We start from the raw sequence: 25,609 nt of genomic DNA on the forward strand, positions 1-25,609 counted from the left end.
TGTTCTCACCGCAAAAAGCGCCACCTACATCGGCTACTTATAGCGGTGAGAAGCAGTACTCCAGTCAGAAGCTCTCAAGAACGTGTCTGACAGACACCGAAGCGTTAGCAGGTGAGATTACCTAGTTGTGAAAAAGAATCTCCTGTACCCTATATTCTACCAACCTGATGAAATTGATTTCGGATGTACGTGACTGTTTAACCATTGTAAGTGTAAAATAGCAGTCGGGAGAATTTCATATACGTGTGATCCATGGAGGTGGGTCGTGGGGTGGGCTGGAGGGGGTGTTTGGGAGTGAGCATGTGAGTGTGACAATTTTGGTAGTTCTTTTGGCTTACTAAGACTTTAATATCATTGGTTTATTCATTTCATTTCATTTCACACACAATACAATACAATGAATACAATACAATCATACACTGCCATTCACCTCGCAGCCTTATCTCGCCTGAAGTATGTGAAAACAATGCGTTTACAAACAGTGACTATATGGGGTTATTTCTGAGGTGGATAAGGTACGGTAATGTGCTTTTGTTATATCTTTCGGTGCGCGCCGGCAATCTGTCAAGTTTTTTTTGTTGCCCCGAATAAAGCCAGCGTCCCGTCAGCCGTATATAACCTGGTCCACAGGAAATCACGTCAGCTTTTCTCCGAAAGCGTAGGCAGCTGGCCAGACTGTCACATCTGATAATGTCTTTTAAGACATAACTTAAAAGTACTCTTCTGGCCACAGTTGTTAACAACATGACTAACAAGGCTATGGCGCAACATTTACGCCCCCAAAGTGCCCACATCTCTCCAGCAAATATGCCACCGCCTCTTGCTTCAAGCACTCATTTCAAAAACATTCCCGTGCCTTTAATCCACATTTAGCCACGGGGAAGTTCGTGACCGGAGGAATGTGAAGATTAGAGACAAGTCTTAGGACATCTCCTTCAAAAGTTCTCACTTCCAAAATTTTATTTACTACAATTTTAAGAGTTTTCAGACAGGCCACCAACAATATGTCGTATGATACATATTAAGAACGTAAGAATGTATACTTGTCGATATTCAATCGTTTTTACATGATTGGTAGTGACGTTGTCTAGCGTGGATCACTGTGAACGTGAAGTAGATCGTCATATTTGTCAGGATAGCGCCCAGCGCGGTTAGCGGTAGACAACACGGCTAGCGGTTGACAACGTTTATACTTCTTGTTTTTGGACTGTCCTGACAATTGCTGTGTTTTTTATAGTTTAATATTTTAGTATTATTATTTGTATAGCTCGACAAAATAATATTTTATGATGGGAACGGAATATCGACCTTAAGTAAAGCATCCTGGAAATGATAGCTTTGTCGCACCGACAAGGCCACATATTTTAGGGAGTCGCAACCCACGTCTGTATTGTGGAATGTCTATCAAGATGATCTTTTACTATAATTTATCCATCAAGAATGTCAAGATCAAGATCTGAATTAGACCACAAAATAACGGTACGAACCTTGTATCTGTTCATGAACAGCGAAGCGGCAATTAGAACTTAGGGTTTTCTGAGTGGTTTGGAGTCACTTTTTTGCATTTGAATGAAGGAGAACATAACTCTTTCCATGGTTATCCCCCTACCCCTCCCCACGTGTCCTAATGGCCCTTCCCTTTTGACGACGCCCCCTTAAATATCTTACAGTCCCGTAACACTCGTCACAAGGCTCGTTCATGCATTTCCGGTGGCCAACCGAGTTCCGTGGATTGTTTCCCAGAAATGAGAACACGTGTTTCCTAGTGGAGTACCCTTATATTCAGCCTCCCTTCTCTACTGCAGACAGACCGTAAGGAAGGCTCTTCTGTCTCAGTCAGTTGTAGAACCGCACAGCTAGCCTGCAAGCTGCAGCTGACAGTGAGCGGTGGGAACAACTAGAACCAAACAGGTACGATTATATGTGTTGATCGCTTGTTGGATAGTACGGGGTCAGCAGTAGGGATTTAAAAAGCATACCTGGGACCAAGAATACCGCTTTTTTTAAACCACTTTATAATGTGATCGTTAAACCTGGCCTGTGTAACAGCCTGGGATCTAAGCTTACCTAAACTAGAGTATACCCCTGGGGTCATCTAACTATAACACGTTATAGCTCAACAGATACTTGTGTTATTTTCCTACCACCTCACAATGACGCTCAATACCGGTTTGTGTTTTAGGAGGGTCTGCATGCCTTTATTTCGAAAGGCGTGGCGAGCTATTTTTATTCACCGCTATTCGCCCGCTGTAAGGCCACACCATCTTGATTTTATGGATGACATCCTCTGGAGACCCCAAAACTAATGCACGCGGGCGAAAAAAAGAAAATCCAGCAAAAAAATGCTGCTAAACCACAGGACTACTAGTACAAAGCTGGTATTGCGAATTGAACCACAGAACACAGTTTATTTGTAGGAGGTACATGTAGGTTGTCTTGTTCATCATAGAAGACTCAGCGCAAGTGATTGATTTTTAATATATTGACAAGAACGACCAAAGAAGGATACTATACGAACGTATTTGGCTCCAAGGACTGTGGATAATATATGACTGTGATGAGAATACTCATATACACCCCTAAGGGCAGTTTCAACATACATGGCATTGAACTCCATATTAAGCATTCCATGGTTTACGCTCACAAATCTCAATGTGAGACCTCTGCCAATCCCTCAATTCCTCTCCCATGTCTCTCATTATTGCAAAAGAAACGTGTGAGAGCCACTCTGGATAGGTCGTGTTTGAAATTGTCTGGGCGATACTCGCTGGCCGCCGCGATCCTCTCGTACAACTGTGCAAACGCAAAATCCCCCTAGCCAACATCGATGGCATACCAATTCACAAATACGCCCCAGTTTTCCGATAAGCCGGCACAATGCTAGCCTTTTGCGGCAATCTAAGTCAGCAAGTTCCGGAGTTCCATGTAGCCTTGGAGGAGGTGATTTTTTTTTTTTTGACAACAGGCGAAAATCAATGCGCGCGCGGATGTCATCCATAAGATTAAGATGGTGTGGCCTAATGCATAAATGTACCTTTGTAAAGTTGACCCTTTCCTTCATGCAAAACAATGGACTAGTCCAAGGATACTTATACGATACTTTAAGTGATACATGTATGGATGAAAATCTCCAAATACTAAAGATTGTTTGATGAAATGCTGATATCAGAAGAGCTTGGATCTATAAAGGTAAAAGTTAGCCCCAAAGCCTTTTTGAGGCCGTAGGGACACTGTGTCTATAGGGCGCGATATTGGAAGGCGGAGCCTACTCCCTCCTTCCACCCATTTTTACACTGGAGTGAGGAAAGTCGTGTCAAGTGCCTTTCACAAGGACACAGCATAGGCGACATATCAGGGGATTCGAACTCACGATCTCTGGGTTCAACCTAACCATTACGCCAACACGACTGCACACGGAACTATAACATAAAAGAAAAAAACATATTACTCTCAACAACATACTACCTTTTCAAATTATTACCTTTGCCAAGAAGGTTATGTTTTCGGGGCTGAGTGTCTGTCTGTTTGTACGTTTGTTTGTACATTTGTACATAGCATAACTCGAGAAGTTAAAAGTGAAAATGAACCTCAAAAGAAAATTCATCTTAAAATGAAATTACCCGGAATACACTTACTTCGGGCTATGGAGTACAATCTATTATATTCTTCACACCTTTAATCTGGCGAGGGCGGTATATTCTGGAATAACGCAAAGTGCGTAGTGTGCACTATAATCTACACTAAACTCCGGGTATACGTTGGGATAGAGGGGCTATCGAAGATGATTCCCAGGGGAATAGTTAATACCCGTGTATACTCTGGGCAATGGTATAGATTCTGGTCTGTTAGACTGGCTCACGGCCTTGTAATTTTGGATGGGACCTAGCATACATAGATACTATTACATAAATCTTACATTTTAATTTTTTTCTTCATATTTTGAATACTGTGTTTTAACACAGTATTCAAAATATGAAGGAAAAAACAACAACTTATGTAGTGCATCATGGATATGTCAGTCCCGAGTTTTTTCCCATTCTGCTGCCGCTCTAAGCCATTCTCTTGTATTTTGCTGATACATTTGGACGACCATGCCACGGAAGTCAATGTTTTTGTCGTGCATGTAACGTTATATATAAAAGGGTTAATCTACATTTCATAGTGATATTCACAGCATACATATACCGCATACATTGTGCCGGACAAGATACAAGCTAAAGATAACTCGATTGAAAATCACAGTGTTTCCACCGAATACAAAAAAAAGCCAATTCATTTAGAATAGCATTTAGGATAGACGGTGCGATATCGCCGATGTACATGTAAGTATGACCTGAAATCTGACATTTAAATAGACAATAGTTAAAATCGGCCTTTCAAATCAGGTATACTTACAGAAAACAGGTCACTGTCCATATGCCATACTGGTTGGTAAGGCTGGTCATGTACGGTATACAATTACAAGAGTTCAAATACTGGTTAGTTTTGACTTTGACAGTTCAGTTTCTGATCGTTCCGCGTCACTCTGCCAGTGATATGAGCCCTGGGTGGTGGCAGCCAGCTGTCCCTATGCTCAGAGTACATCAGAGTCCATCTAGCGAACTTGAGGCACACTTCTTCAAGTCTGGTTGCAAGTGATATCCCGAGGTGTTAAGTACGAAAGCCTGCTTACTTTTGATGGCGGCAAGCCACCTTGTTAGTGTTTGCTGTTTGATGGGGACGGACTTGATTTGAAGAAGTCGTGTACAGCTGGCTATCTTTGCGCGGTAAATAAACATTTAAATTTGTCTATGAATACGAAAAGAACCATTTTAAGAATTTGTAATGGATGTTGTATATTTCCTTGTGGGAAATATTTGGTATGAATTTTAGAATAAATGATGAATCAGGCTACACCCCCGTAGTCATTATATTGTGTTCATTGTTGATTAGCATACATGTATAGAAACGTTACACAGTTTAAAACTTTCATATGTCATGTTTCCGTATGTCATATGTCATGGTTCATAGTAAGTACAAGTTCCTACGATTTACCGCCCGTTTTGTGAAGGGCAAATACCACGGTTGCGCAGCTCATTTAATAGAGAAATGAACGTGAAATTAGTCTCCAGTGCTCATCTTAGAAATGTACGACAAATGCACGCGCTATGAAAAATGTCGCAATTGCCCTCTTGAACCTTTTACATCTTAGCGCATATACTGTGTCTTCTGAGCCAGAAACACATGCCTGGTGCAAGAAGGTGGGAAAGTGAGAAAGATAAAAGCCTTTTTTCTCTTCGTATCAGATAGGGCCTTGTGACGTTTCACTAGGACATGATTTTTTTTTCAAATATTGAACTGTCGATGAATGGTTTTGGAATACAAGGCCCTCTTTGTGTATGTTCCACAGTACTTTAGAATAGGAGTCTGTGCTGTTTGACATGTGATTCATGAAGTGATCGTGATTTATAGCATACATGCACAACAGTTTAACAATGGTCATACAATTAATGAAAATGTTAATTGCAAGTTCATTCCCGGAGGCTACTTGCAAGTGCATGTATTATGGAAAGGACGAAAGGGCCACAGAGTACATGTAGTTTTCTGTCTGTAAACGTGGAGAAATTAGTATGGAATTTGGTGGCCTTTTTAAACAGCTCCTTCTTTTTGTGATCGTAGAAGGGCAATGTGAAATTGATAATGATAATCAATCGAGTGACTTTATTTTAAATCTATAGGTGTCTATTTTACCATGGCACGATTTTGTAGTATTTTCTACCGGTGTCACGCAAACTAAAGGCCAACAACGTTTTAAATAATCGTTTTTAGAGAGGATATTGATCATGGGGCAAAGCCAGTCACAACCTCCACGTCCCAAACTCCCGGAGACGAAGGTCGGTTCATTTGCTGATCGACAGTTCCCTTTTGAGAACATCGTGCTGGAAGGAGGCGGTGCTAAGGGAATTGCCTACATTGGGTCTTGCAAGGTGAGTTCGGCCTTAAGCCTTTACGTAGTGTTCAACAGAACTGAGTCAGCTTACAGATGGGATTTTTGTGACAGAGACTGCCATTCACGTATAGGGCTGTTTAGCCATAGTCGATGCTGTAGGGCTGTTGTGAATTAGGGTTTTACCATGGTCAATGCTGACCGACGGAGGCCATATACAAAGTGTTCAAAGAATAACAGGCTAATTCGGTGTTCTGGGGCTAAGACGAAAGAAAATATAATAATCGTTATTTTCGTGTTAATTGTTGTGGCACAATCTGAGCACCATTTAAAAGACAATATCAGATTACCATCATTTTTTAAAATACTACTAGACAGACTGAAGATGATAATGAAAGACATGCCTTGGAGCACTTTCTTGGCAGCTAAGAAAAGGGTAAAAGAAAAAGGCAAAACATTTTCAGCAATAGGCTTCAACGCAAACGTTGTAACCCCTTCCTCTCCCTTAAAGCTTTACAGTGAAGCAATAGCTAGGGCCACCTTCTTAACTTTTCAACGACGGAAAGTAAGGAATATACCCCCCCCTCTCTTCTGCAATACATGTAGGTCCTAGAGGATGCCGGGATAATGCCTCAGATCAAACGGTTCGCCGGGACTAGCGCAGGCGCAATCACTGCCGCCCTCCTCGCCATCGGTATGACGTCACAAGAGCTGCTTGAAGAGCTGAGCGCGCAGAACCTGCTAGACGTCGTTTTGGGTACATAATTTTGCATTTTTAAAAGTATATGTTGATATCTGCTTGCAAATCCATTGCCAAATTAATTCGTTTTCTTATTCTGTTTATTACTTCTGATTCAACGATTCGGGCTAATATAGCCAACATTAGTCACAAGAAGGTTAAGCTGCATCTCACTGGACTGCAGCACGTTGGCAACCTCGCTGCCGTCATAAATTGGATTTGTGTTACTGACTTTATGATAGAAATATCATGAAAAACGTACAAGAAAGACAAAAAAGACAACAAAAAACACAAAGCGTAAAAAGATTCGATTTTATATCGATGAAACTCGATCGGCCGCAGCGACGTCGCCAACGCGTCGCAGCTTCAGGGAGACATCCGCTTTAGCATCGTCCTATTCTGTGTATGACAAGTTTCAAGTGTACTAAAGACATAAACGAATAGAGCTATTCCATTTGCATGTTTGCATGTCATGTTTTGTTTTCTACAGACACCAGTTGGACCAAGACAAGCTGGATCCCAGGCATGAAGAAGTTGGGACAAGTCTGGGATGTCTTCCAAAACAAGGGAGCCTGCCCGGGGAATAAATTCCTGGAATGGTTTGGTGACATCCTGGATAGGAACCTCAAAAAACGAGGACTTCCTCTTGACCGGGACGTGACATTTGACCAGGTGACCCTCTCTTTATTTATTCATTGGTTTGGCATGTTGCCAGGGTTATCCAACTAGTCAGAGGCTATTACTAAGGGCGAACCCATGTGCGGCCGACTGTAGGTTTTTGGACCATCGCACACCGGGGCATGCCCCTACTCTTTTTTGAAAGGTGTGGTGGCGGTGATGGAATATTCAGATGTCAAATAGATCATGTTTGGTTACGAATCGTCAGTTTGAACTTCCTATGTGTCAGGATCTCATGGCCTCAGCTTAGTGCCTTTTAGAATAGTAGTCTTTCAACATTCACCCACATTGACCATGTTTGTTATGAAATCAAAGTACATTCAAACCCATATAGTTAAAGTACTCACACCACAATAGATAAGGTACAAGGCACAATGTAAACATAAAATCCACCCCTATTTTCCTTCAAAATCGCAAAATGACACACTCAGAGATGGCTGGACTGATCTATTTTTACCTACAGACTATCCACATCATTTGCGTATTTTATCTTTCTCTATGTGCATCGTCTGAAATGAATGTGTAATTATCATGTGTAATTATCATTGTCCAGATCTACAATGTTCTCGGGAAGGAGCTGTGCATTGTAGCCTACAACATGAACTACAACCGATAGTCCTTCTTACACGTCAAGACCACGCCTGTTATGAGGGTCCGGGAGGCAGTGCGCATGTCCATGTCAATCCCAGGTAGGGTTCCATTTTGGTAACCAGCAATAACGCCACGATACATACAGATATCAGTTGCCGCTGATAATGCGATGCTTAAATGTCTTGTAATTAAGTACAGTTCATTGTTGCAATGAAGGAGTGTTCCATAACTGAGCCTCGTAATATTGTAGACTGCTGCGTTATGATGTTACTCTAGCTGATGGACAGTGAAGCAGGTGGGGGTCGTAGTCCCGTATCAGTTTTGCCTCTGTACGTGTTCGGGCTCTTAGTGTAGGCGGAGACGTCCATCTGAAGAGTGCTGCCTCGCAAAATGGTGTCCTTCCCCGTACTGAATTGAAAACTGTAGTAAGAGAGTTTGTTTCCTGCCGTTTGCTCAAAGACTCCAGCTCTACCTCAGCTAGCAAGATATCCACTGGGACATGGTCTTCAAGTGAGTGTCCTGTGATGAGCCTTGCAGCTCTGTTTAACAATTTGCCCAGCTGTATGACTAGTGCCAGGCTCTATTCCTAAACACTTTAAAAGCGCGGTTGGGTGGAGGAGGTTGGCTCTGTTCTTTCCTTTCATAGCTTGATTTAGCGTACGGAAGTAAACTTGTCTAATATGTTTTCGTGTGGAGTATGTTTTCAGTGCGTTTTTTCCTGTAGTGGTGTTCCAACCATATACATTGGCGAATCTCTTCACCTACATCGATGGTGGATTGGCGGCCAACTTCCCGCTCTACGCCTTTGATGGTAAATATAAAAGTTTGGATTGTTGTGTTGTTATCTGGTACAGAACAACAACGAAAAACTCAGTTTATGAAGTAAAAAGCATTTGCTGATTACTGAGAATGGTGCGGTCTGCTGTCATAGCATAGGGGATTGTCTCTATAAATGGCTTACTACACTATAGTGGACATTGTTTATCCTCATAGTATACTGACATGAGCGATACGTAAGCTGTAAGCATTATACGTTACTACCTACTATCGTATTATCAGTGTAAGTTGTCACAGTGAGGAATCGTGTAAGGCTAGAGATCAGTTGTTTCATGGGTATTGGTGTTGAGTTTTGTTCGTTTTCTGTTAGACGATCATTACCTTCGCCAACAAGGGTAATATGCTTTCGGTGCTGTTTTTTGTATGTATGTATGTATGTATGTATGTGTGTTGGGAAGTGGTCGGGAAAACGAAGGTCAAGTTCGATAATGTGCCCCTGGCAGTTTTGTCAGGTACTGCAGCGGAACTTCTGGTTTTGATATTTCTTGTTCTGGGCATGCTGTGGTCGTTATTTTTGAGTGGCAAAGGGGGTTGGCGGCAAATAGTAATTGGTGTTGGGCCTCATGTGCATTATCACAAGGATATAGCCTTCTTTGCTAAGCCAAGACATTCAAAACTTTGAACAACTTTTGATATTTGGATAACGAAGATCATCTGAGAGAATTTATGCAAATGAGGATCATATTTGCATAATCAATGGAAAACGTCATGATCACTCGAAAATATCAATATCATTAGGTGAAGGTATGAGGTCGTGGAACTTTAGTTTATCCTGCTATTAAACCTGTTTAGGGTGGTACTTGTCCATGGACAAGGAGGACACGTTCTACAAGCGTCTCAATCGCCTGAAGGACGGCGACCGAAGACTCATCCGCAGGGTGTTCTACCCTGAGTACAGGTGGGAACGATTTGAGAGCGAAGGACCACAGGAGTTCGAGAAAACTCTCGGCGTTCTAATCGTAAGTTCAGTGCCATTCTGTACTTTTAGAACGAAATAGGATTTGACCACAAGCGAAAAACATAAGCTCAGATGTCAGCGCTTGTAACGAATTGACTGATGTTGATCTAGTTCTTTTAAATGAAATTCAAGCTATTTCCTGATTGGTTTTCCTTTTGATGCCATGTGTTGAAGTCATTTCGCTCGACAGTGGAGCATAATCTTAATCGATGATGCCGCTCAATTAAAAGACATATTGAACCCAGAAAACAAAATGCTGTTCATTAATGTCATTATTGTATGTGCTTTTGTTCAGTTTTCTGACACAGACCGGGAGGTTTACCAGGATCAGTTCCAGGAGCGCTTGGACGAGCTGGCGAAGAAAGACGCCAGCTTCAGAAAGAGCAGACCTGATACAGAGAAGGCCAGGTACCTCACAGTTAGCTTAATCTTGAAATATCGGCCGGTACAGCATGTTTCTTCCAACATGTAATCTGCGTAAAGGACAAATTTGCAATACATCGCAGACATTCTGTAGAAATTTCTGTATTTTCTGTCAGGAAATTTGCCCAGCAGACTCTCCGGCAAGAAGCCGCTAAGGAAGCCGGGATAAAATCGTTCGAGGCTCTGGTTAACAACCGGATGAAGACGCTGATCCAGCGGATAACCGGATATGACGACACGGACGGCGGCACTATTGATGTTCCTGAAACCCAAAGTCTGTCAGGAGGCGTAAGTCATAAATCTTTGCCTTCTTTATCATTTCTGAAATATTTTTGTGTGCGTAAGACCTGTTTACTATATAATGGTTACTGCCTGACGTAGTGAAAAGGTTAACAAGGGCGTACGCGTAGTCCTAACATAACACGTGCCCTAGCTAACATAGCACGGTTTTTTTTACTGACCTTATTATGCATAAGTACGTCGTGTTAGCTGCGACTGACTATGGTGATTACAAAGGTAAATGAACCAAGTCCATATGCACACAGCTGTCATTTGCATACAAATTATACTTTTACGGAAACTATTCATTTTTTGTTTGTTTGGTTGTTATCTCCATGAAAAATGGAGATATTGTTTTGGGTGTGTCTGTGTGTCTGTTTGTCTGTTTGTTTGTCTGTTTGTGTTTCCGGACTACTGTAGTCAGCATAACTCAAGAACCTCTTGATGGATTACAATGATATTTGGTATGTGGGTGGGTGTTGTGAAGCCGAAATTCAAGGTCGATTTGGCCCCCTGGTATGTGACCTTGGTACTACAGCAGAAATTCCATTTTTGTATCTTTTGACCTGGACGTGCTATGGTCTTGATGTTTTGGTGGCAGATAGCTTGTGGTGTAATGAAGACGTGGTGCGGGGCTCTCAAGAAACAAAGCTTTACAAAACACTAAAAATATGGGTCTCCAAATGTTTGTTCAGCAGAAACCCGACCTTAGAAAGACAACATAAACATCGTTGCCGCGGAATATATCCGTGATAGTGGCAGGACGGGCAAACGCGCTGCGAGGTCCAAAGATTTCTGACTTTGTAACATGTGATTTGTTAGTTAGTTAAAATCCTCCCACACCATAATGTGTATAGGACGGTGCCCATCTCCGTTTCATAGCCCTGGGCCACACTGTGGTGCAATCACTGCAGCAGGGGGCTAGTCCACTGGCAGTGGAGTGTGTTTAACTTCCATACTGTTTCAGAAGTATGTACCATTTTTATAAAGTCTTTGGTATGACTCAATGCGCCTTTTGTCCAGAGGTGTCCCACCCGGGGCCTGAACCCGGGCCTTCTGGTCCAAGTAATTTGAACCAGATGTGGCTAGTAACAGAAGCGCAGACCACTACACCACAGGGACACCCCAACATGTGATTTGTACCGTCTATGAAAATGAAATTTTATAAGTTGACAGAGTTTTGTTAATGTCCGCGGTGTCGTTTTGACGTAATGATTTTGTTAGTCGGGCCGCCGCATTCGGTGCATTCAGCCCATTTCCTGTCAAAACATGAGCCAGATTGCGCTAGATACACGTGAGGCGAGAGGTGCACACAATCACAATTTTCAAGTCAAAAGAAAGTTAGACTATCATAGAATACAATTCTTATTTTTGTTTGCTTAAATTCACCACCCGAAGAGCAAAATTACAAAAGCGTGTCAGGGTACACTGTCTAGAGTAGCACAAACTTTAAGTCGGAAGGTACGTTCACAAAAACGTTTCACAGCATTTGCCGATTGGAACGTGGAGCGTGAGTTGCGCATAAACAGCATGATTTTTATTCATTACACTAAACCTGACCACCTCTGGAAAAAGCGTGTTATGTTAGGGCACCACCGGTAAATTGATAGAGCCATTAGGAAAACTAGGCTAGAAGGTAATGTAGGTATAGCTCTAGTTAAGAATCGAAATTGGCAGAAATGGGAAATGGTTTCAACCGAACGTGAGATTTGAAAAAAAAACAAAACACAAAAAAAAAACACATCCCTCATGCGATCTGAATTGTTGATGTTAACGTACGTCCTTCTACTTCTAGGCTGAAGGAATGCCGGATGGGGGAGAAGAAGCACCACTGATAGCGATGGCCGCAGATCCACCACCACCAATAGAACCAAAAATCACTGTCGAAGAAGCAAGGCGTAAATTCTTTGAGGTCAGCCAGAAATGTTGCTATTCTAAGTATGTTTCGCCTACACTGTAGATGACTTGCCAGAAATAGATGTAAAAGAATTTTCCTCTCAATATGCAATTGATTTGACTAATCAGAAATGATATTAAGTGATCTGAATCTCAGTATTATTTTTTAAATTACGGTCGACAGCAAACTTCCAGATTGCTTCTAGCCTGGAATCCAAACCTATTATAGCTCCCGAGTCATAATATGTCTGGATTCTAGGCTAGATTGCTTCGAATTCTGCTATTATAGATTCGACAAAGTAACACGTACAGGCCTTAAATTAGTATCAAAATGTCCTTTTAATATAATCAATGCAGCAAGGACAGCTGTTAGTCATGATCAGCGACTATCATGTAATCAAATTTCAGCTGTACACATAAAGTTCCATTATAATATGTCACTGGAGTCTTCTGACTTTCTGAGTAATATTCAATCTCTTAAAGATCGTAACGGAGGATGACGTCAAGGCGATGCAAGTAACCACGAAGGAAGAAGCATTTAAGGAACTGTTTTTGGACGTCTATGGAAATGTAAGGGAAAGGAAATATTACTATAAAAGTGCAATTCTAGCTTGTTAGTTATGGTGTTAAATGTTTTTAGCTGTGTAGCTTCTATTGATGGCAGTTTGCCTAGTAGTAAGTCTTCAGTAATTCTGATAAATAAATGATTTGTCGGCATGAAGCTGTTTTATATTTGCAGATGTGTCTAGAGTGGTTTGAAATGCAAAAAGTATCTACATGTTTGTGCACAGGTGTGACCACACTAGTTGTATTAGAGGGAAATATATCATACTTTTTATTCAAATGTACTTCGTAACAAACTCTAACACCCATCAACTTCAAAAATAGTTTCACTCTCTCTTCGCCCCCCTCCCCCACTAAAAAAAACAACAGCTGACGGTGGAAAGAGTGCTGAACATGTACGAGAACTACGCACCTCTACAGGTGGCCAAGAGAAGGATCCTGGGTACGAGATGTGTCGAGTCTACCGGACAGTTCTACGGAACGCTCCTGGACTTTGTGGGCAGCAAGAACCATCTCTCTGTAAGAACATAGTGATCTGTCCTGCATTTGGTATTGAAGATATAGGTATGAAAAAGAACTTCTGACAGAAGATTTAAACAATATTACACTGATTTAGTGATTTGAAATTCTGAATTTCTGTCACAGAAAACACAAAACGTACCAATTACGTCGCACTTTCAAATGTCTGCATTTTACTTCCAGTCTGTTAGCATGTGACAAAAAATATTACTGATCTATATGTATATGTTCACTAAATAGCATAGAAAAGAGCAGATAGGTGGAAAATGTAAAAAAACAAAAGCATTGAACGGACAGCCATGTATTTTGAAATATCTAAACATTGGACATTAGATTAGTGAAATATTGAAACATATTTTTGTATCTGTTTCACACAGGAGGCAGACATTGGGAGGTGTATTGGGGTGGACGTGGACTATCTGTCCACCATGGACTTTGACATGACTCCAACCGACATGGAGTTTCTCATGGCTGTAAGTGTCTGTTTATGTTCAGTGTTATGTTTCAAATAGAAATCCACATGAAGACACTGAACAGAAGCGAGAAATTTCCTCACTTCACTCACAAAATGAGTACCTAGCTCATTTAGGGTTAGGCACGCCCCTCGGATAGGACGTTAAATGGAGGTCCCGTGTTTGGGGAGAGCCCCACCCCGCGCACGTAAAAGAACCCACCACACCTTTCGAAAAAGAGTAGGGGCATGCCCCGGTGTGAGTGGTTCAAAACCTACAGTCCTATATCCGCACATGGGTTCGCCCTTAGTAATAGCCTCCGGCTAGTTGGGTAACCCTGGCATGTACATGCTGTACCAATAAGTGAATAAGTAAAGCGGGATATCTATATGCATTTAATGTGTATAATATTCGCCCCGTCTGTCTGTTTTTGTAGCGACGTTTAGTAAACTTGTCACTACTAAGACACTTCTTGTAGAGACTAATTTATGTGTACTGAAATGATATATCTTAATTATTTTTCATTTCCTCCAAATTACAGCAAGGAGCAACAGCCGCAACCGCGTACATCGTGGAGTATGTGGAAAGGAAACAGCCTTCACACAAAGTCTGAGTGCTCCTGCCATGTCGATTTAACATGCAAATACCAGATACGTGACTAAAACAGAAGATCATTATTGTTATGATGTGTTTGGTAACATGTTTCTGCGAGAGACCATGTGATGCCCACAAGATTCATCATTCTTCTAATATGTCATCATTTCATGTAAGGTCGAGTGTACAAAATCTTTAAATGTCAACTAATGGTATTCATTGCATTGTATCAAACATTAAACGTTAGAAATATGTTCTACATCAATGTTTGTATGCATTTTTGGTTGATCTGGTCTACAGCATTATACGATGGTTTACAGGTATCTTCTGTATCGGCGATGTTTTCTCAATTTCTTGTACACATTGATGACACAACATTGGGGATATCCTACATACACTTTAAATTGCATATCGTACAAACTTGTTAGTATCATTCGCCTAAGCTCCAAATGTTACAGGAACATTATTCCTAGTAAACATATGACATGCGAAAGATTATAATGCATGGTACCTGGCTTTGTTGTGTGGTACTTTAGTGATGCTTTGTATTTGAAGTGAGTATTTTCGGTGATACCAAGAACGTATCAGTTTTGATGTGACAATAAAAAAAACTTCATTAAACAAAATCATTTCTGTGGTTCATTACAAAACTGCACGGCCATAAATACATTCAGCTTTGAGTTACTTTACCAGACTGAGTATAAAATGGTTAAGTTAAAGTACAGGCACAATCAGTAAAAACTGAAGAGATGTTTTTGCTAAATCTGCAGTTTTCTACTGCAAGCCAATCATGTCGTACAAAGCAAAATATGTGTCAGATTATTTCTCAAAGTCTAGGCATGTATTCTACTTCCTTACCCTTCGAGTTACAGGTCACACAATACCTTTGCCAGACTCAGTCCAAGCTGAGCGATTTCTCAGTGTGAATAACACGTTGTTTTTCATCTTTTATGTTGTAATGGCACCGTGCCACCTACCCATGAGTCATTCCAAACATCGTCTGTTTGCCATGGTATTTTTCTTTATCTTTGAAGTGTTTTGTTTATCCGTGCAAAAGGCACCGCGCACATTGAAGCACAAATACAATGTTTGGGTTGAGTCATAAACCCGTGAAGTCATCATCTTGTGGAGGACACGGTGTGTGATTTCGTTTACCTTAAGTTTCAAGTAGTTAGGTGATATAATCGATTCCTCTTTACCCCTGTTTGATCTTACTGTTGACTTTACTCAACATGTTGGGAGATGAAAGCGCTGTGCCGTTGTTTTGTCTTTGACAAAGCGACAATAATACCTCTTGGTAATCCACACGTACTCAGTTCGTTATGGGGTGAAACACAAAGTAGCCTTTGTCTGAAGGCGTCTGGCCTAACTTTTAGTGCGTTAGTAGTGCAAGACTACGGTCTACGCTTCAAAAATGGATCTTTCTCCATGTAAACCATAATCTCAGATCAAATGAGATGTTCGTCTTAAATCAAAATTCTGTAATACTGAATTGTAATAATTTATTAAACAACTTACAGTTTATTGTATATTTCTCCAGTTACTCGTGACCAATTCCAACCTGTTTTGTTATTAATTCAAAAAAAGCATTGCTAGTTTTATCCATTGCTGTTAAGGCCCCCTCTCATTGGGCTGCGGTACTGTGGCGGTAACGTGCGGTAGCTTGGAAATGGCTACCGCCACAGTGCCGTGCATAGGCCTCGGCGAACCGTCCTAGTGACGTCTCAGTGCCGTACCAGTGCCGGTCCACGCCGCCGGCGTGCCGGTTGAAATGGCGATTTTTTTCAAAATTTGAAAAAAAACGCAAGTGACAAAGTGCCGCGTGCTCGCCGGGAGCTTGCCGGGAGCTCACCGCGCGCGCTATTGTGTAAAAGTGATATGTCAGTTTCAAGGTTATACGTACATTCTATAACATGTTACCTTTGTTGCACCAAGTGTCATAAGTGAAAATCCTTTTATCACTTGAAATCAATTTTTGATGCATTTTTAAAAATAATTTTGCATTGTATGTTTATCCATTGACAGCACTGCGATTTCTGATTAATTGAAAGCACTACCATCAAACTGCAATCGGTCCATTTCCCTAGCTATTGATCTGTTTAAGAGTTTGTCTAAACCAAATTTACTGCATTGTAGTGAGGTTGAGGATTGTAGCTGTAGATCCTCTGATATTTTCATTGGGATATTGCTTAATCCCATTGAAAATTAGATCTCTGCATTGTACATTTATTCCAGTACGGAAGTTGATAGACTAGTCGCTCAGGAAAGGAATCAGACTACTCGTCTACATGCACTCGCCCCGCTCTTGTGCCATTCAAGAAATACAGTGATAAACTGAACTTGATATACCAGTCAGGCACTGTATCGCAAATTTTACTCAATGTTTCGCCGTAAGGGGTGAATTAGAAGAATTCCTATTGATCGTTGATAGTCAAATATAGTTGATTAGATACTCTCGCTAAGATTAAGTTATTTACCTACTAACAGGATTATTAAAAAAAAAACATACGACACTTCATCATTCGAAGAAGAAAATGACTGGGCTACTCACGCTCAGGACATATTATGTAGACATGTTTGGATTAGCCCCGCAGTTAACGTTGATACCAACCGTTTTGGATATACATTTAAAGAAAGTGTGAAACTTCAGCCTATCTGGTACACAGAACTAGAACGATATGTCCCATGTATTGTTGTCATGTCCAACTCCTATACCACCTACATAAGTCAATTTCATTATACTTCATCCTAAAAGCGAGGGAAAAAATCATCCATACATGGCTTTATTGTAATTCATACACTGTTATCGATAATGTTTTGCACTTATAATTGTAGGATAGGTTAGCCTTGCAGTATTGTTGATTTAGTGCCATATATTGTACCATATACGATTGTCGAACAATAAAGTTCATTCAATAACTTGCTCATCTGGGCTTCAAACGCAAATGCGCCGCACGTCAGTGAGAGTGCAAATGAAAATTGGTGGAAGAAACGCGACGGTGCCGTAAAAATCTGCCGTGGCAGTGCCGCCGCAGTGCCGGAGCCCAGTGAGAGGGGGCCTTTAGCAACGTAAGTTTCAGCGTAATTATCTTCGCCGAGTACTTGTACTCGGAGAAGATTATGTTTTCGGTTGGAAAATCTGTTGGGTGGGTCTGAATGTATGTCAGGAGCATAACTCAAGAAAGCTTCAATGAATCTTTATGATTTTCGGTAGGTGTGTAGTGGTTGTGCAAAAGAGGGTCAAGTTCGAAAATGGTTCACCTTGCGTTTTTCAACAGTACTGCAGCGGACTTTGCATTTTTTTGTGTTTGTATGTAGGCAAAAAAAGTGACGGAAACGTTGATGGATCTTCATGATTTTTTGCAGGTGTGTAGATGTTGTGAAAACGGAGGTCAAGTTCAAAAATGGTTCCCCTTGTATTTTCCGTCGGTACTGCAGCGGGCTTTGTGTGGATGTGTATTTGTATGTCGCCAGCATAACTCAAGAAGCTGTTGATGGATCTGTATGATATCTAGTAGATGGGTAGGGTTTACAGAAAAGAAGGTCAAGTTCGATAATGGGCCTTCTAGCGGGCACCTAAGGTACTGCAACAGAGCTTCAAAATTTGGAGGCATAGTTTCTGAAAGTGCTATGGTCATGATTTTGTGTGGTTGATAGTTAATGCCACAGAAATTAACTTCTGTAAATTTGGGCCCCCTAGCGGCTTGTTAAGAACTGCAGTGGGTGTTTTTGTTTTGACATTCGGACATGAATAACTTGAGAAGGGGTCGACAGATCGTCGTGATATTTGGTATTCACAGAGCTCAGATGGTGCTTCACAAAATAAATGACATATTATGCAAATCAGGAGCTAAGTTGCATAATTAGACAGGAAAGTTTGTTAACCACTGCATTTTATAATCGGACATGGGACTGTCAGGTCATGTAACCAGATGGCCTTGCATAAACGTACATGTAGGTCAAATAAATAAACTATCCTCCAAGCAGAGGTGTGGGTCCTGCTGGTTTTTAACGCGTTCAGTTTAGGCATTTTGGTTCACCACGATTGGCGACATAATGAAAAGGGGACAAAATAGAAAGCCTGACAAAAACACCTAAAAACACGTCAAAAACCAGCCAGACCCACTCCTCTGCTTGGAGAGTACACTGTACTAAAACTGCACCACTGATAGGTGCGGAAAAGTCACATGTACATGTACTATGTCTTTCAAAATGTGTATGATATGGAATAAAGATTTATTCTATTCATATATATTGACTGTACCATTTCATCATCACTTACAACACTGCAATATCGAACCTTTGTGGCCCATATAATATCAACATACTCATATATTTTCATGACCAGTTATAACATATACATTTGTATCAGCACACTCTACACATATACTAGTCCTGTACCACCAAATGATTTTTAACCCCATCTAGACTGGACTCATTCGCCCCATCATAACTTCCAAATGGTATGGTACATGATCAAATTTGCAGGGGGTGATAAGCACGTAAATATCAATCTCTCTCCATAATAAGCCTTGATTATTTGGAGAAGATAATGTGTTCGTGGAACTCTAGTTGTTCTTAATAACATTACGTCCCTTAAAATCATAACTGCTTTCATTATACAGCACGATAACTGCCTCCCTAAATGATTGTTGTCCCTGTGCGCATATCATTTGTAATAGGTAGTGCTTTCAAGTTTGTTGAACTCTCTCCCCCACCAAACAAATTAGGACTAAATCTCAATTTCTGGGAGGTGGCCGTGGGTGGGCGCAAAGTTCTGCACCATTGACTTTAATCATTGTAAATCAATAATTCAATTATGTGGCCGGGTGACACGAATGTCTGCGGAAACGTATGTCAACTTAAGAGTACGTAAGACATTATCAGTTGTGACAGACTGGCCAACTGCCTACGCTTTCGGAGAAAAGCTGACGTGATTTCCTGTGGATCAGGTTATATACGGCTGACGGGACGCTTGGATTAGTCGGGGTTCAGTTAACAGACGGGCACGGTGTAAGGTGGTACAGCACAGGTGTGGGCAGTACTGATTAAGGTAGGGGTAGACCTAATTACCCGTAGATTACACATTATGCTAATTTTCTGACCTACCTTTTACCCTTTCACCTTGCACTCGGATAAAAACACCACGCAAGTTGTCTTCACTTGGCCGTTGCAAGGGTATTTTGGTCTTACCACAAACCAGGATTTAGGTAAGACTTATGATTTATAGCAAAGGATGGTCATTTAGAGGTGCAATGGAGCGATGTTACATGTAAATGTCGCTGGATTTGGAAGAAATGAATGTGGCGTGGGGAGGGGGGCGTGTCAAAGCCGACAGAAGTCAAACCCAGCTTGTCTAGATATAGCCAACAGTCGTATGTAGTATTAGTAGCCTATTGTTACAACATAGTCAGTCACAGTGCACTGACACACGCGTATGTTTCCCCCTATTTTTATACCATGTATTCGCGATTAGCCCACGGGCATGAACTTGCAATAAAACTTCCATTATAATACACGCCATAGTTTGCACATGGCTGCTTTTCACATAAGACTGTCTTTGTAGTCTTCAGTAATTTTGTCCGTGCTACTTAATTATATCCGCACGTCTTAGACCCCGGCGATCGCCGTTAATTGATGTGTTTTGTAACATTAAAGGAGACACAACGAAAGTTTTAGGTGAATCTCCATATTCTTAATTCAAGAAAATGTTTTCTAACTATCAAACAAAACTGTCTATTTTGTTGCTAGTGTAGACAAAAGCACTGACCAACCGCTATGGACGCCTTTCATGTCCTACAAATTATTTTAGACAAGATTCATCGTGTCTAAGATAGTACACATTTGTCCTATTTCATATAAATCTTCGTCAAGTGATTTTTAATGAAACAATCAACGGTAACTGCTATACCCCTTCCTAATCTCGCAAGTTATGTATAACTGATATTCTTTCCACACCATTTTATGATGATATTCTCTCCAAACTAATTCATATCGTTTGACATATAATTTTACTTAGGTGTACACTTCGCGGAATTTTCTACCTTCTGAACAAATCGAGTCTCATCACCAAGCATGACGCAGGCGCTTCCAGAATTCCTGAAGACTGTGACGATCTCCCAGGGTATGATATCTCTTCAATCCATAAAGAAGTCACATAAATCTTATGTTAAAAACACCATGCAAGACAGGTATGTTAACACCAAGCCACACACACACACACACACACACACACACACACACACACACACACACACACACACACACACACACACACACACACACACACACACACACTCTCCCTCCCTCTCTCCCTCTCTCTCTCTCCCCCTCTCTCCCCTCTCCCTCTCTCTCCCTCTCTCTCCCTTTCTCTCTCTCTCTCTCTCTCTCCCTTTCTCTCTCTCTCTCTCTCTCTCTCTCTCTCTCTGTGTTTATTTCCTGCAAGTGACCCGTCCGTTGTATGTGATTAGAGGAATAGAAGTCGTTGAGAGCTGACTTAAAGTGTTGTCAGTAACAAGCAAATGAATCCAATAGTTACTACACTAATGATTGTTGAAGGATGTTTATTTTACCTGAATAGACGACCTGGAGTTTGGAAGGGAGATCACGGTGACCCATACTGAAGTAGTTCCGGTGTCAGCGGATGTCTACTGGTCCGGGTTTGATGACTACTTCCGTCTGCAGGAGTTTGTGGGCATGCATGAGAACATGACGACTATCAAGGGTAAGCCTCTTCTCGATACATCACAAGTGCTTTTTCTTAACGTTTTCTTATCTTTACCTTCCTAGAGCATTAAAACTGAAGTAGAATTACCCATTCACTATGACAGGGTCTTTTCCCTTCTAGCGCTATGCTTGAAGAACATAGACCAGTAGTCTACAGACAAATGACGACAGTAAAGTCTGTATATTTGTCCCTCCGCTTGCCTGACGCGATGGAGAAAACAATGTTTGTCTTGTGAATTTCCCCGACATCAGCAGCACGTGACGTTCACGTGATAAACGCATGACAGGCAACAGTTGTTGCGTTCTTTATCTTCTTAAGATTGTTCATTGCCATTTTCCTGTCTGTTGTGATAGATGTGTGTAATACAGGCATGAGTTAATGAAACTGATACAAATCTGTGAGCGTGTTAACAAAAGAAACAGACTAAACAAAACAGGAGTAGGGGAACGTAGCGGTACCTTCGTGTCATGTCGATGTGTGTTATCCAAAAGAAAGTTCTCATGAGTATTAAAGAATGACAAAAGTATGTTCTCTAGCCATGGCTCTCATCTATACAAAGCAATGAAATAGGTTTGCATCCAGCAAGACACCAGAACAAACTCTTGAAGCCGTAACCAATTACCTGCATGACGTATTTCATAATAATGATAATAATGATAATAACAACTTTATTGCAAGTTCATGCCCGAAGGCTAATCGCAGACAAAAAAGTACATGGATATACATGGAATCGACATAGTTACTAGTATCTAGTCTACTGTGAAAGTTCTATGTTAACTAAGGTAATTCAACATCGCGTATTTAATCATTTTTTCTAGCTTGCACTTAACTAATGTCTTTTAAAAGTACCTAACGTAAAACTTTTCTTTGTTATCTAAACTATGTATAGTTATCCTATGTTTATAAAACTGTTACTTGGTTCGGAAAGTTTTATATAACCCTGCCACCTCCTCGCACCGACACTACGTTCTTGCACGTAAAAACATTGTTGTCAGGTCTTTATTACGCGAATTTCACGTGCCACTAAGTGCTAGTGAAATTGACTGCACAACATTTTTTTTCAGCTACTTCAAGCAAGCAGGGGGAGAGCAAACATAGTCACTTTATCATTATCTGTTTGTGGACTATGAACAATTTATATGCATTTTTTTCTGATCTATGATCTTCGGGTAGAACAGTTAAAGACTCAAGACGATTATAGGCCCCCCTACCACGACTCTACATCTTAGATCTCAGTTCAAATGTAGGATCGCACAATGTTAAACAGATGGAGAAAAATTACAGCCCATACATTGCTCTTTGAAGAAGAGCTGATATGGATTCACATGGGTTACTCATTAGGCTCTGTCCGCGCGTGTTTAAGATAAATGACATTTTGAATAGTTCGGACGATAATTCGTACCGCCACTTTAAAGTATTTCTGGTGATTCAGTGGCAGTGAAAGCACAGAATGACGACCAATCTACAATTTTTGTGGTTCAATACCTAAAGAGATCTATCTATGCCCATTTATGGACTAGCATAGATAATAATATTGCTATGGACTAGGCTAAGGATAGATAGATTTGTAAAATCAATAGTTTAAAAATGACGAGTTGTTGGAAGTCTATTTCCAATCATGATTTCTATCAAAATACGATGGGCCAACAGAAGTGAAGAAGCACTTTGATTCTCTTCAACATAACGCGCAAATGATGTACGAAAAGACTTTATGATAATGCGTTATCATATTTTGATACATCTGGCATATCTACTGGAGTTAAGCTTATAACTACGAAGTGCGTATTCGAACCCCTAGGAGAAGGAGGAGTGGGTACTGTGATCGAGTTCGACTTCTTAGGCGGAAGGACCCAAGAGGAGCTTGTTCAGAAGGATGAGGCCACTAAGACTTGGGCCATCGCCATGCTGGGCAGCAACCCTCTCTTCACCACCTACAAGGCCACTGTGAAGGTAAAGTATGAAATAGAAACTTACATCAGGTTTAAATTTCAGCGAGTACGAACGGGTGTGCCTAAACACCTCACCCGAACTCACCCGAACTCACCCGAACTCATCCGAGTCTAATATGCGGTGTTGATGGTGCGATGACCTTATGTGACTCCCTGGATACGTTGTCTGTACAATTATGAACACAAAACAGGCAGGAAGTCTAAGTGTTAAACAGTTTTTTTCATGTTACTCCGCTCGTTCCATATTGGATCGTCATTGTTGGGTCCGCATGGGAAAGTTCTACATACCATTTTTTTTAGTTGGACAGACCACTGCACAAGAAGACGGTGGATATTGTGGGTGCTGCGAATGTGTTATCGTACTGTCGTCTGTCGAACTACAAGAAATGTATAAATAACTTTTCATGCGGACCCAACAATGACAATCCAATATGGCGGGCAGAAATGCCGTCTCCTATTGGAACGAGCGGAGTGACATGAAAAAAACCCAACTGTTTAACACTTAAGACTTCTTGAAGACTTCTTGCGTGTTTTGTGTCCATTATTGCACAGACAACGTATCAAGGGAGTCACATAAGGTCATCGCCCCATTAACACTGCATATTAGACTCGGATAAGTTCGGGTGAGTTCGGGTGAGGTGTTAAGGTCCACCGAGTACGAACAACTGCACGCCAGAAATGATGTGATGACGGTGGTTATTCCGCGTGACCCACCTGATATATGACATGATGATGATGCACAGTAACTGTAATGAGTCTGGCTGTGTCCATAATGCATATCTATGACTTCCCCCGTGCTACAGGTGGACAACGACACAAGTGAGACTGCAAAAGTGACGATGAGCATCACGGGAATTGTCGCCCTGTCGGACCACGACAAGAGGAAGGCTCATATCGCGTTTACACAGTACATGCTGCGCAACCGCATCAACGAGGTGTGAAATCATATTTCATCATCGTAAAATTTATTTAGAATACATTCCTTAGCTTAATATTCTCCATAGGAACTACTGACTGGTGGTGAAGATTTCCATTTTCAGTTATGTTTTTGTCTTCTCCTCAGCTTTCATGAACATTAAAAGAACGTATACTTTTAGTTGTAATTTTTGACGTTTCATTGTCACTGAGCTACTCTCATCATACTTAGTAATCATAATCGTTCTTTTTGTGAGCTCATATCTCTTACACAGAAAACGAGTACAAAAAGTCATCCTATTTGAAACTACGTTTCAGATCCTCTGCCTCATCGCTGACAAGAAGGGAGAGGTCCTGCACTTTGAGGTGGATGTGGACTGCTCTCTGCAGAAGCTGTGGGATGCCGTGAATGACTGGGCCGGGTACACCTGGGTCATGCACGCCACTGGGGTAGAAGTCGTCCCCGACCAGCCGAACTACGACCTGCGGAGGAAGGTGGTCTTCGGCCCGAGGTCCATGGAGGAACGCCTGGTCATGGGGACCGAGAATCCCAACAGTCTGGAGTACGAGTTTGGCAGGAATGACAACATGCGCGTGCTGCATTACCGTGGCAAGGTGGGCATCCCGTTCCGTTTATGTCAAATACAGGTCTAGGTAGACTCTTAATGCTCAAAGCAACATCAATGCCCGTTTGTATTGATATATAACTTGATCCGAATATAAACCTCTGCGCCGCTAAAGACGATGTGGGGAGTTAACATGGTCTCCAAGAGTTTCAAATTAGAATCATATACGTAGGAATTTCTTTTCTAATGGCTTTGATATACAGAACATTATAGATGTTAAATGGTCTTCATGTGACGTTCATAGGTGGAGGTACAGAAGATAAGTGACAAGAAGACCAAGGCCAAGTACACCTCAACCTTCCTCCCGCAGCCTGGAGTGGACGCCAAAGCCAACATCAAGGCCTTGATGGAAACCCGTCTGAAATGGATCCAGGATACCTTTACTGAGTAGTCCTGTCAATAAGTGCAAGTGAAGCATTATATGCCTAGTTTTTGCCTTCGGCTTTTGCGGCTATGGTGCTGGAAAGTTCATCCAATGGTTCATTACGTAATGATGTCATGTAAAACACGTACCGTTAGTTTTCTTCCTTTTGTTAACATTGCTTGTAATTAGTATTATTATAACCATATTATAATCGTCATCTACTCTGAGGTAGTGAATGCAGAATGACGGGCTAACACTTGGCTCATCCAATAGGGTTGAGAAGTGGTTAGGGAAGGCCATGCGATGATCCAATATGTCCCGTGCTGTGTGCATATGGATTCCTGAGCTGCATGGCTGTACTTGCAATTTTCAAGTTTATGCAGGCTGTTTAAAAAAAGTAATAAAACTAGACAAATTATACGACATTCTATTTCTTCTCTCTCTCACTTTCTCTGTATGTGAGTGTATGTAAGTGTGTGTGTGTATGTATGTATGTATGTGTGCGTTTGTATGTGTGTGTGCTTGTGTATGTGTGTATATATGTCTATGTGTTTGTTTAATATCTGTGTGTG

The 25,609-nt window shown here is 41.2% G+C and overlaps 2 protein-coding genes across 6 annotated transcripts in view; one reads left to right on the top strand and one right to left on the bottom strand.

The window, feature by feature from the left end:
* The window catches only part of LOC136425656 (uncharacterized), a 37,376-nt gene extending 23,961 nt beyond the window's left edge, over window positions 1-13,415 (bottom strand). Inside the window, exon 1 of one of the 2 annotated variants that reach the window (XM_066414582.1) lies at window positions 13,304-13,415. The gene's annotated coding sequence lies outside the window, so the exon portion shown is untranslated. Of the gene's footprint in view, window positions 1-1,487; window positions 1,589-13,303 lie in introns of those variants that run through there. The other variant, XM_066414583.1, reaches the window with a different exon arrangement.
* On the top strand, window positions 24-25,455 carry LOC136425657 (uncharacterized). 4 transcript variants are annotated; one of them, XM_066414584.1, is made up of 13 exons: window positions 24-111; window positions 1,806-1,911; window positions 7,156-7,337; window positions 7,897-8,032; window positions 8,659-8,745; window positions 9,564-9,730; window positions 10,025-10,137; window positions 10,269-10,440; window positions 12,227-12,343; window positions 12,811-12,897; window positions 13,261-13,410; window positions 13,788-13,883; window positions 14,404-15,082. In XM_066414584.1, exons 4-13 carry the CDS (start codon window positions 7,990-7,992, stop codon window positions 14,473-14,475), a joined length of 1,104 nt encoding a protein of 367 aa, XP_066270681.1. In that variant the 5' UTR covers window positions 24-111; window positions 1,806-1,911; window positions 7,156-7,337; window positions 7,897-7,989; the 3' UTR covers window positions 14,476-15,082. The 4 variants fall into 4 exon arrangements, with proteins under 4 accessions (XP_066270681.1, XP_066270682.1, XP_066270683.1 ...); XM_066414585.1 differs by lacking the exons at window positions 24-111; window positions 8,659-8,745 and having other exon boundaries at window positions 1,670-1,911; XM_066414586.1 differs by lacking the exons at window positions 24-111; window positions 7,156-7,337; window positions 7,897-8,032; ... (7 more) ...; window positions 13,788-13,883; window positions 14,404-15,082 and adding exons at window positions 19,409-19,509; window positions 20,476-20,580; window positions 21,037-21,180; ... (2 more) ...; window positions 24,366-24,662; window positions 24,918-25,455 and having other exon boundaries at window positions 1,699-1,911.
* Window positions 25,456-25,609: the final 154 nt, after the last annotated feature.

The sequence above is a fragment of the Branchiostoma lanceolatum genome, chromosome 19 (genome assembly GCF_035083965.1).
Source record: "Branchiostoma lanceolatum isolate klBraLanc5 chromosome 19, klBraLanc5.hap2, whole genome shotgun sequence".
NCBI classification, from domain to species: domain Eukaryota; kingdom Metazoa; phylum Chordata; class Leptocardii; order Amphioxiformes; family Branchiostomatidae; genus Branchiostoma; species Branchiostoma lanceolatum.

What these genes read in the sequence shown, in the direction of transcription:
- LOC136425657 (XM_066414584.1), top strand. Translation starts at nt 7,990, where the DNA reads ATGAGGGTCCGGGAGGCAGTGCGCATGTCCATGTCAATCCCAG. An exon ending in CCCGCTCTACGCCTTTGATG is followed by an intron (nt 8,746 to 9,563) that starts GTAAATATAAAA and finishes AAACCTGTTTAG; the next exon opens with GGTGGTACTTGTCCATGGAC. An exon ending in TTTTGGACGTCTATGGAAAT is followed by an intron (nt 12,898 to 13,260) that starts GTAAGGGAAAGG and finishes AAAAAACAACAG; the next exon opens with CTGACGGTGGAAAGAGTGCT.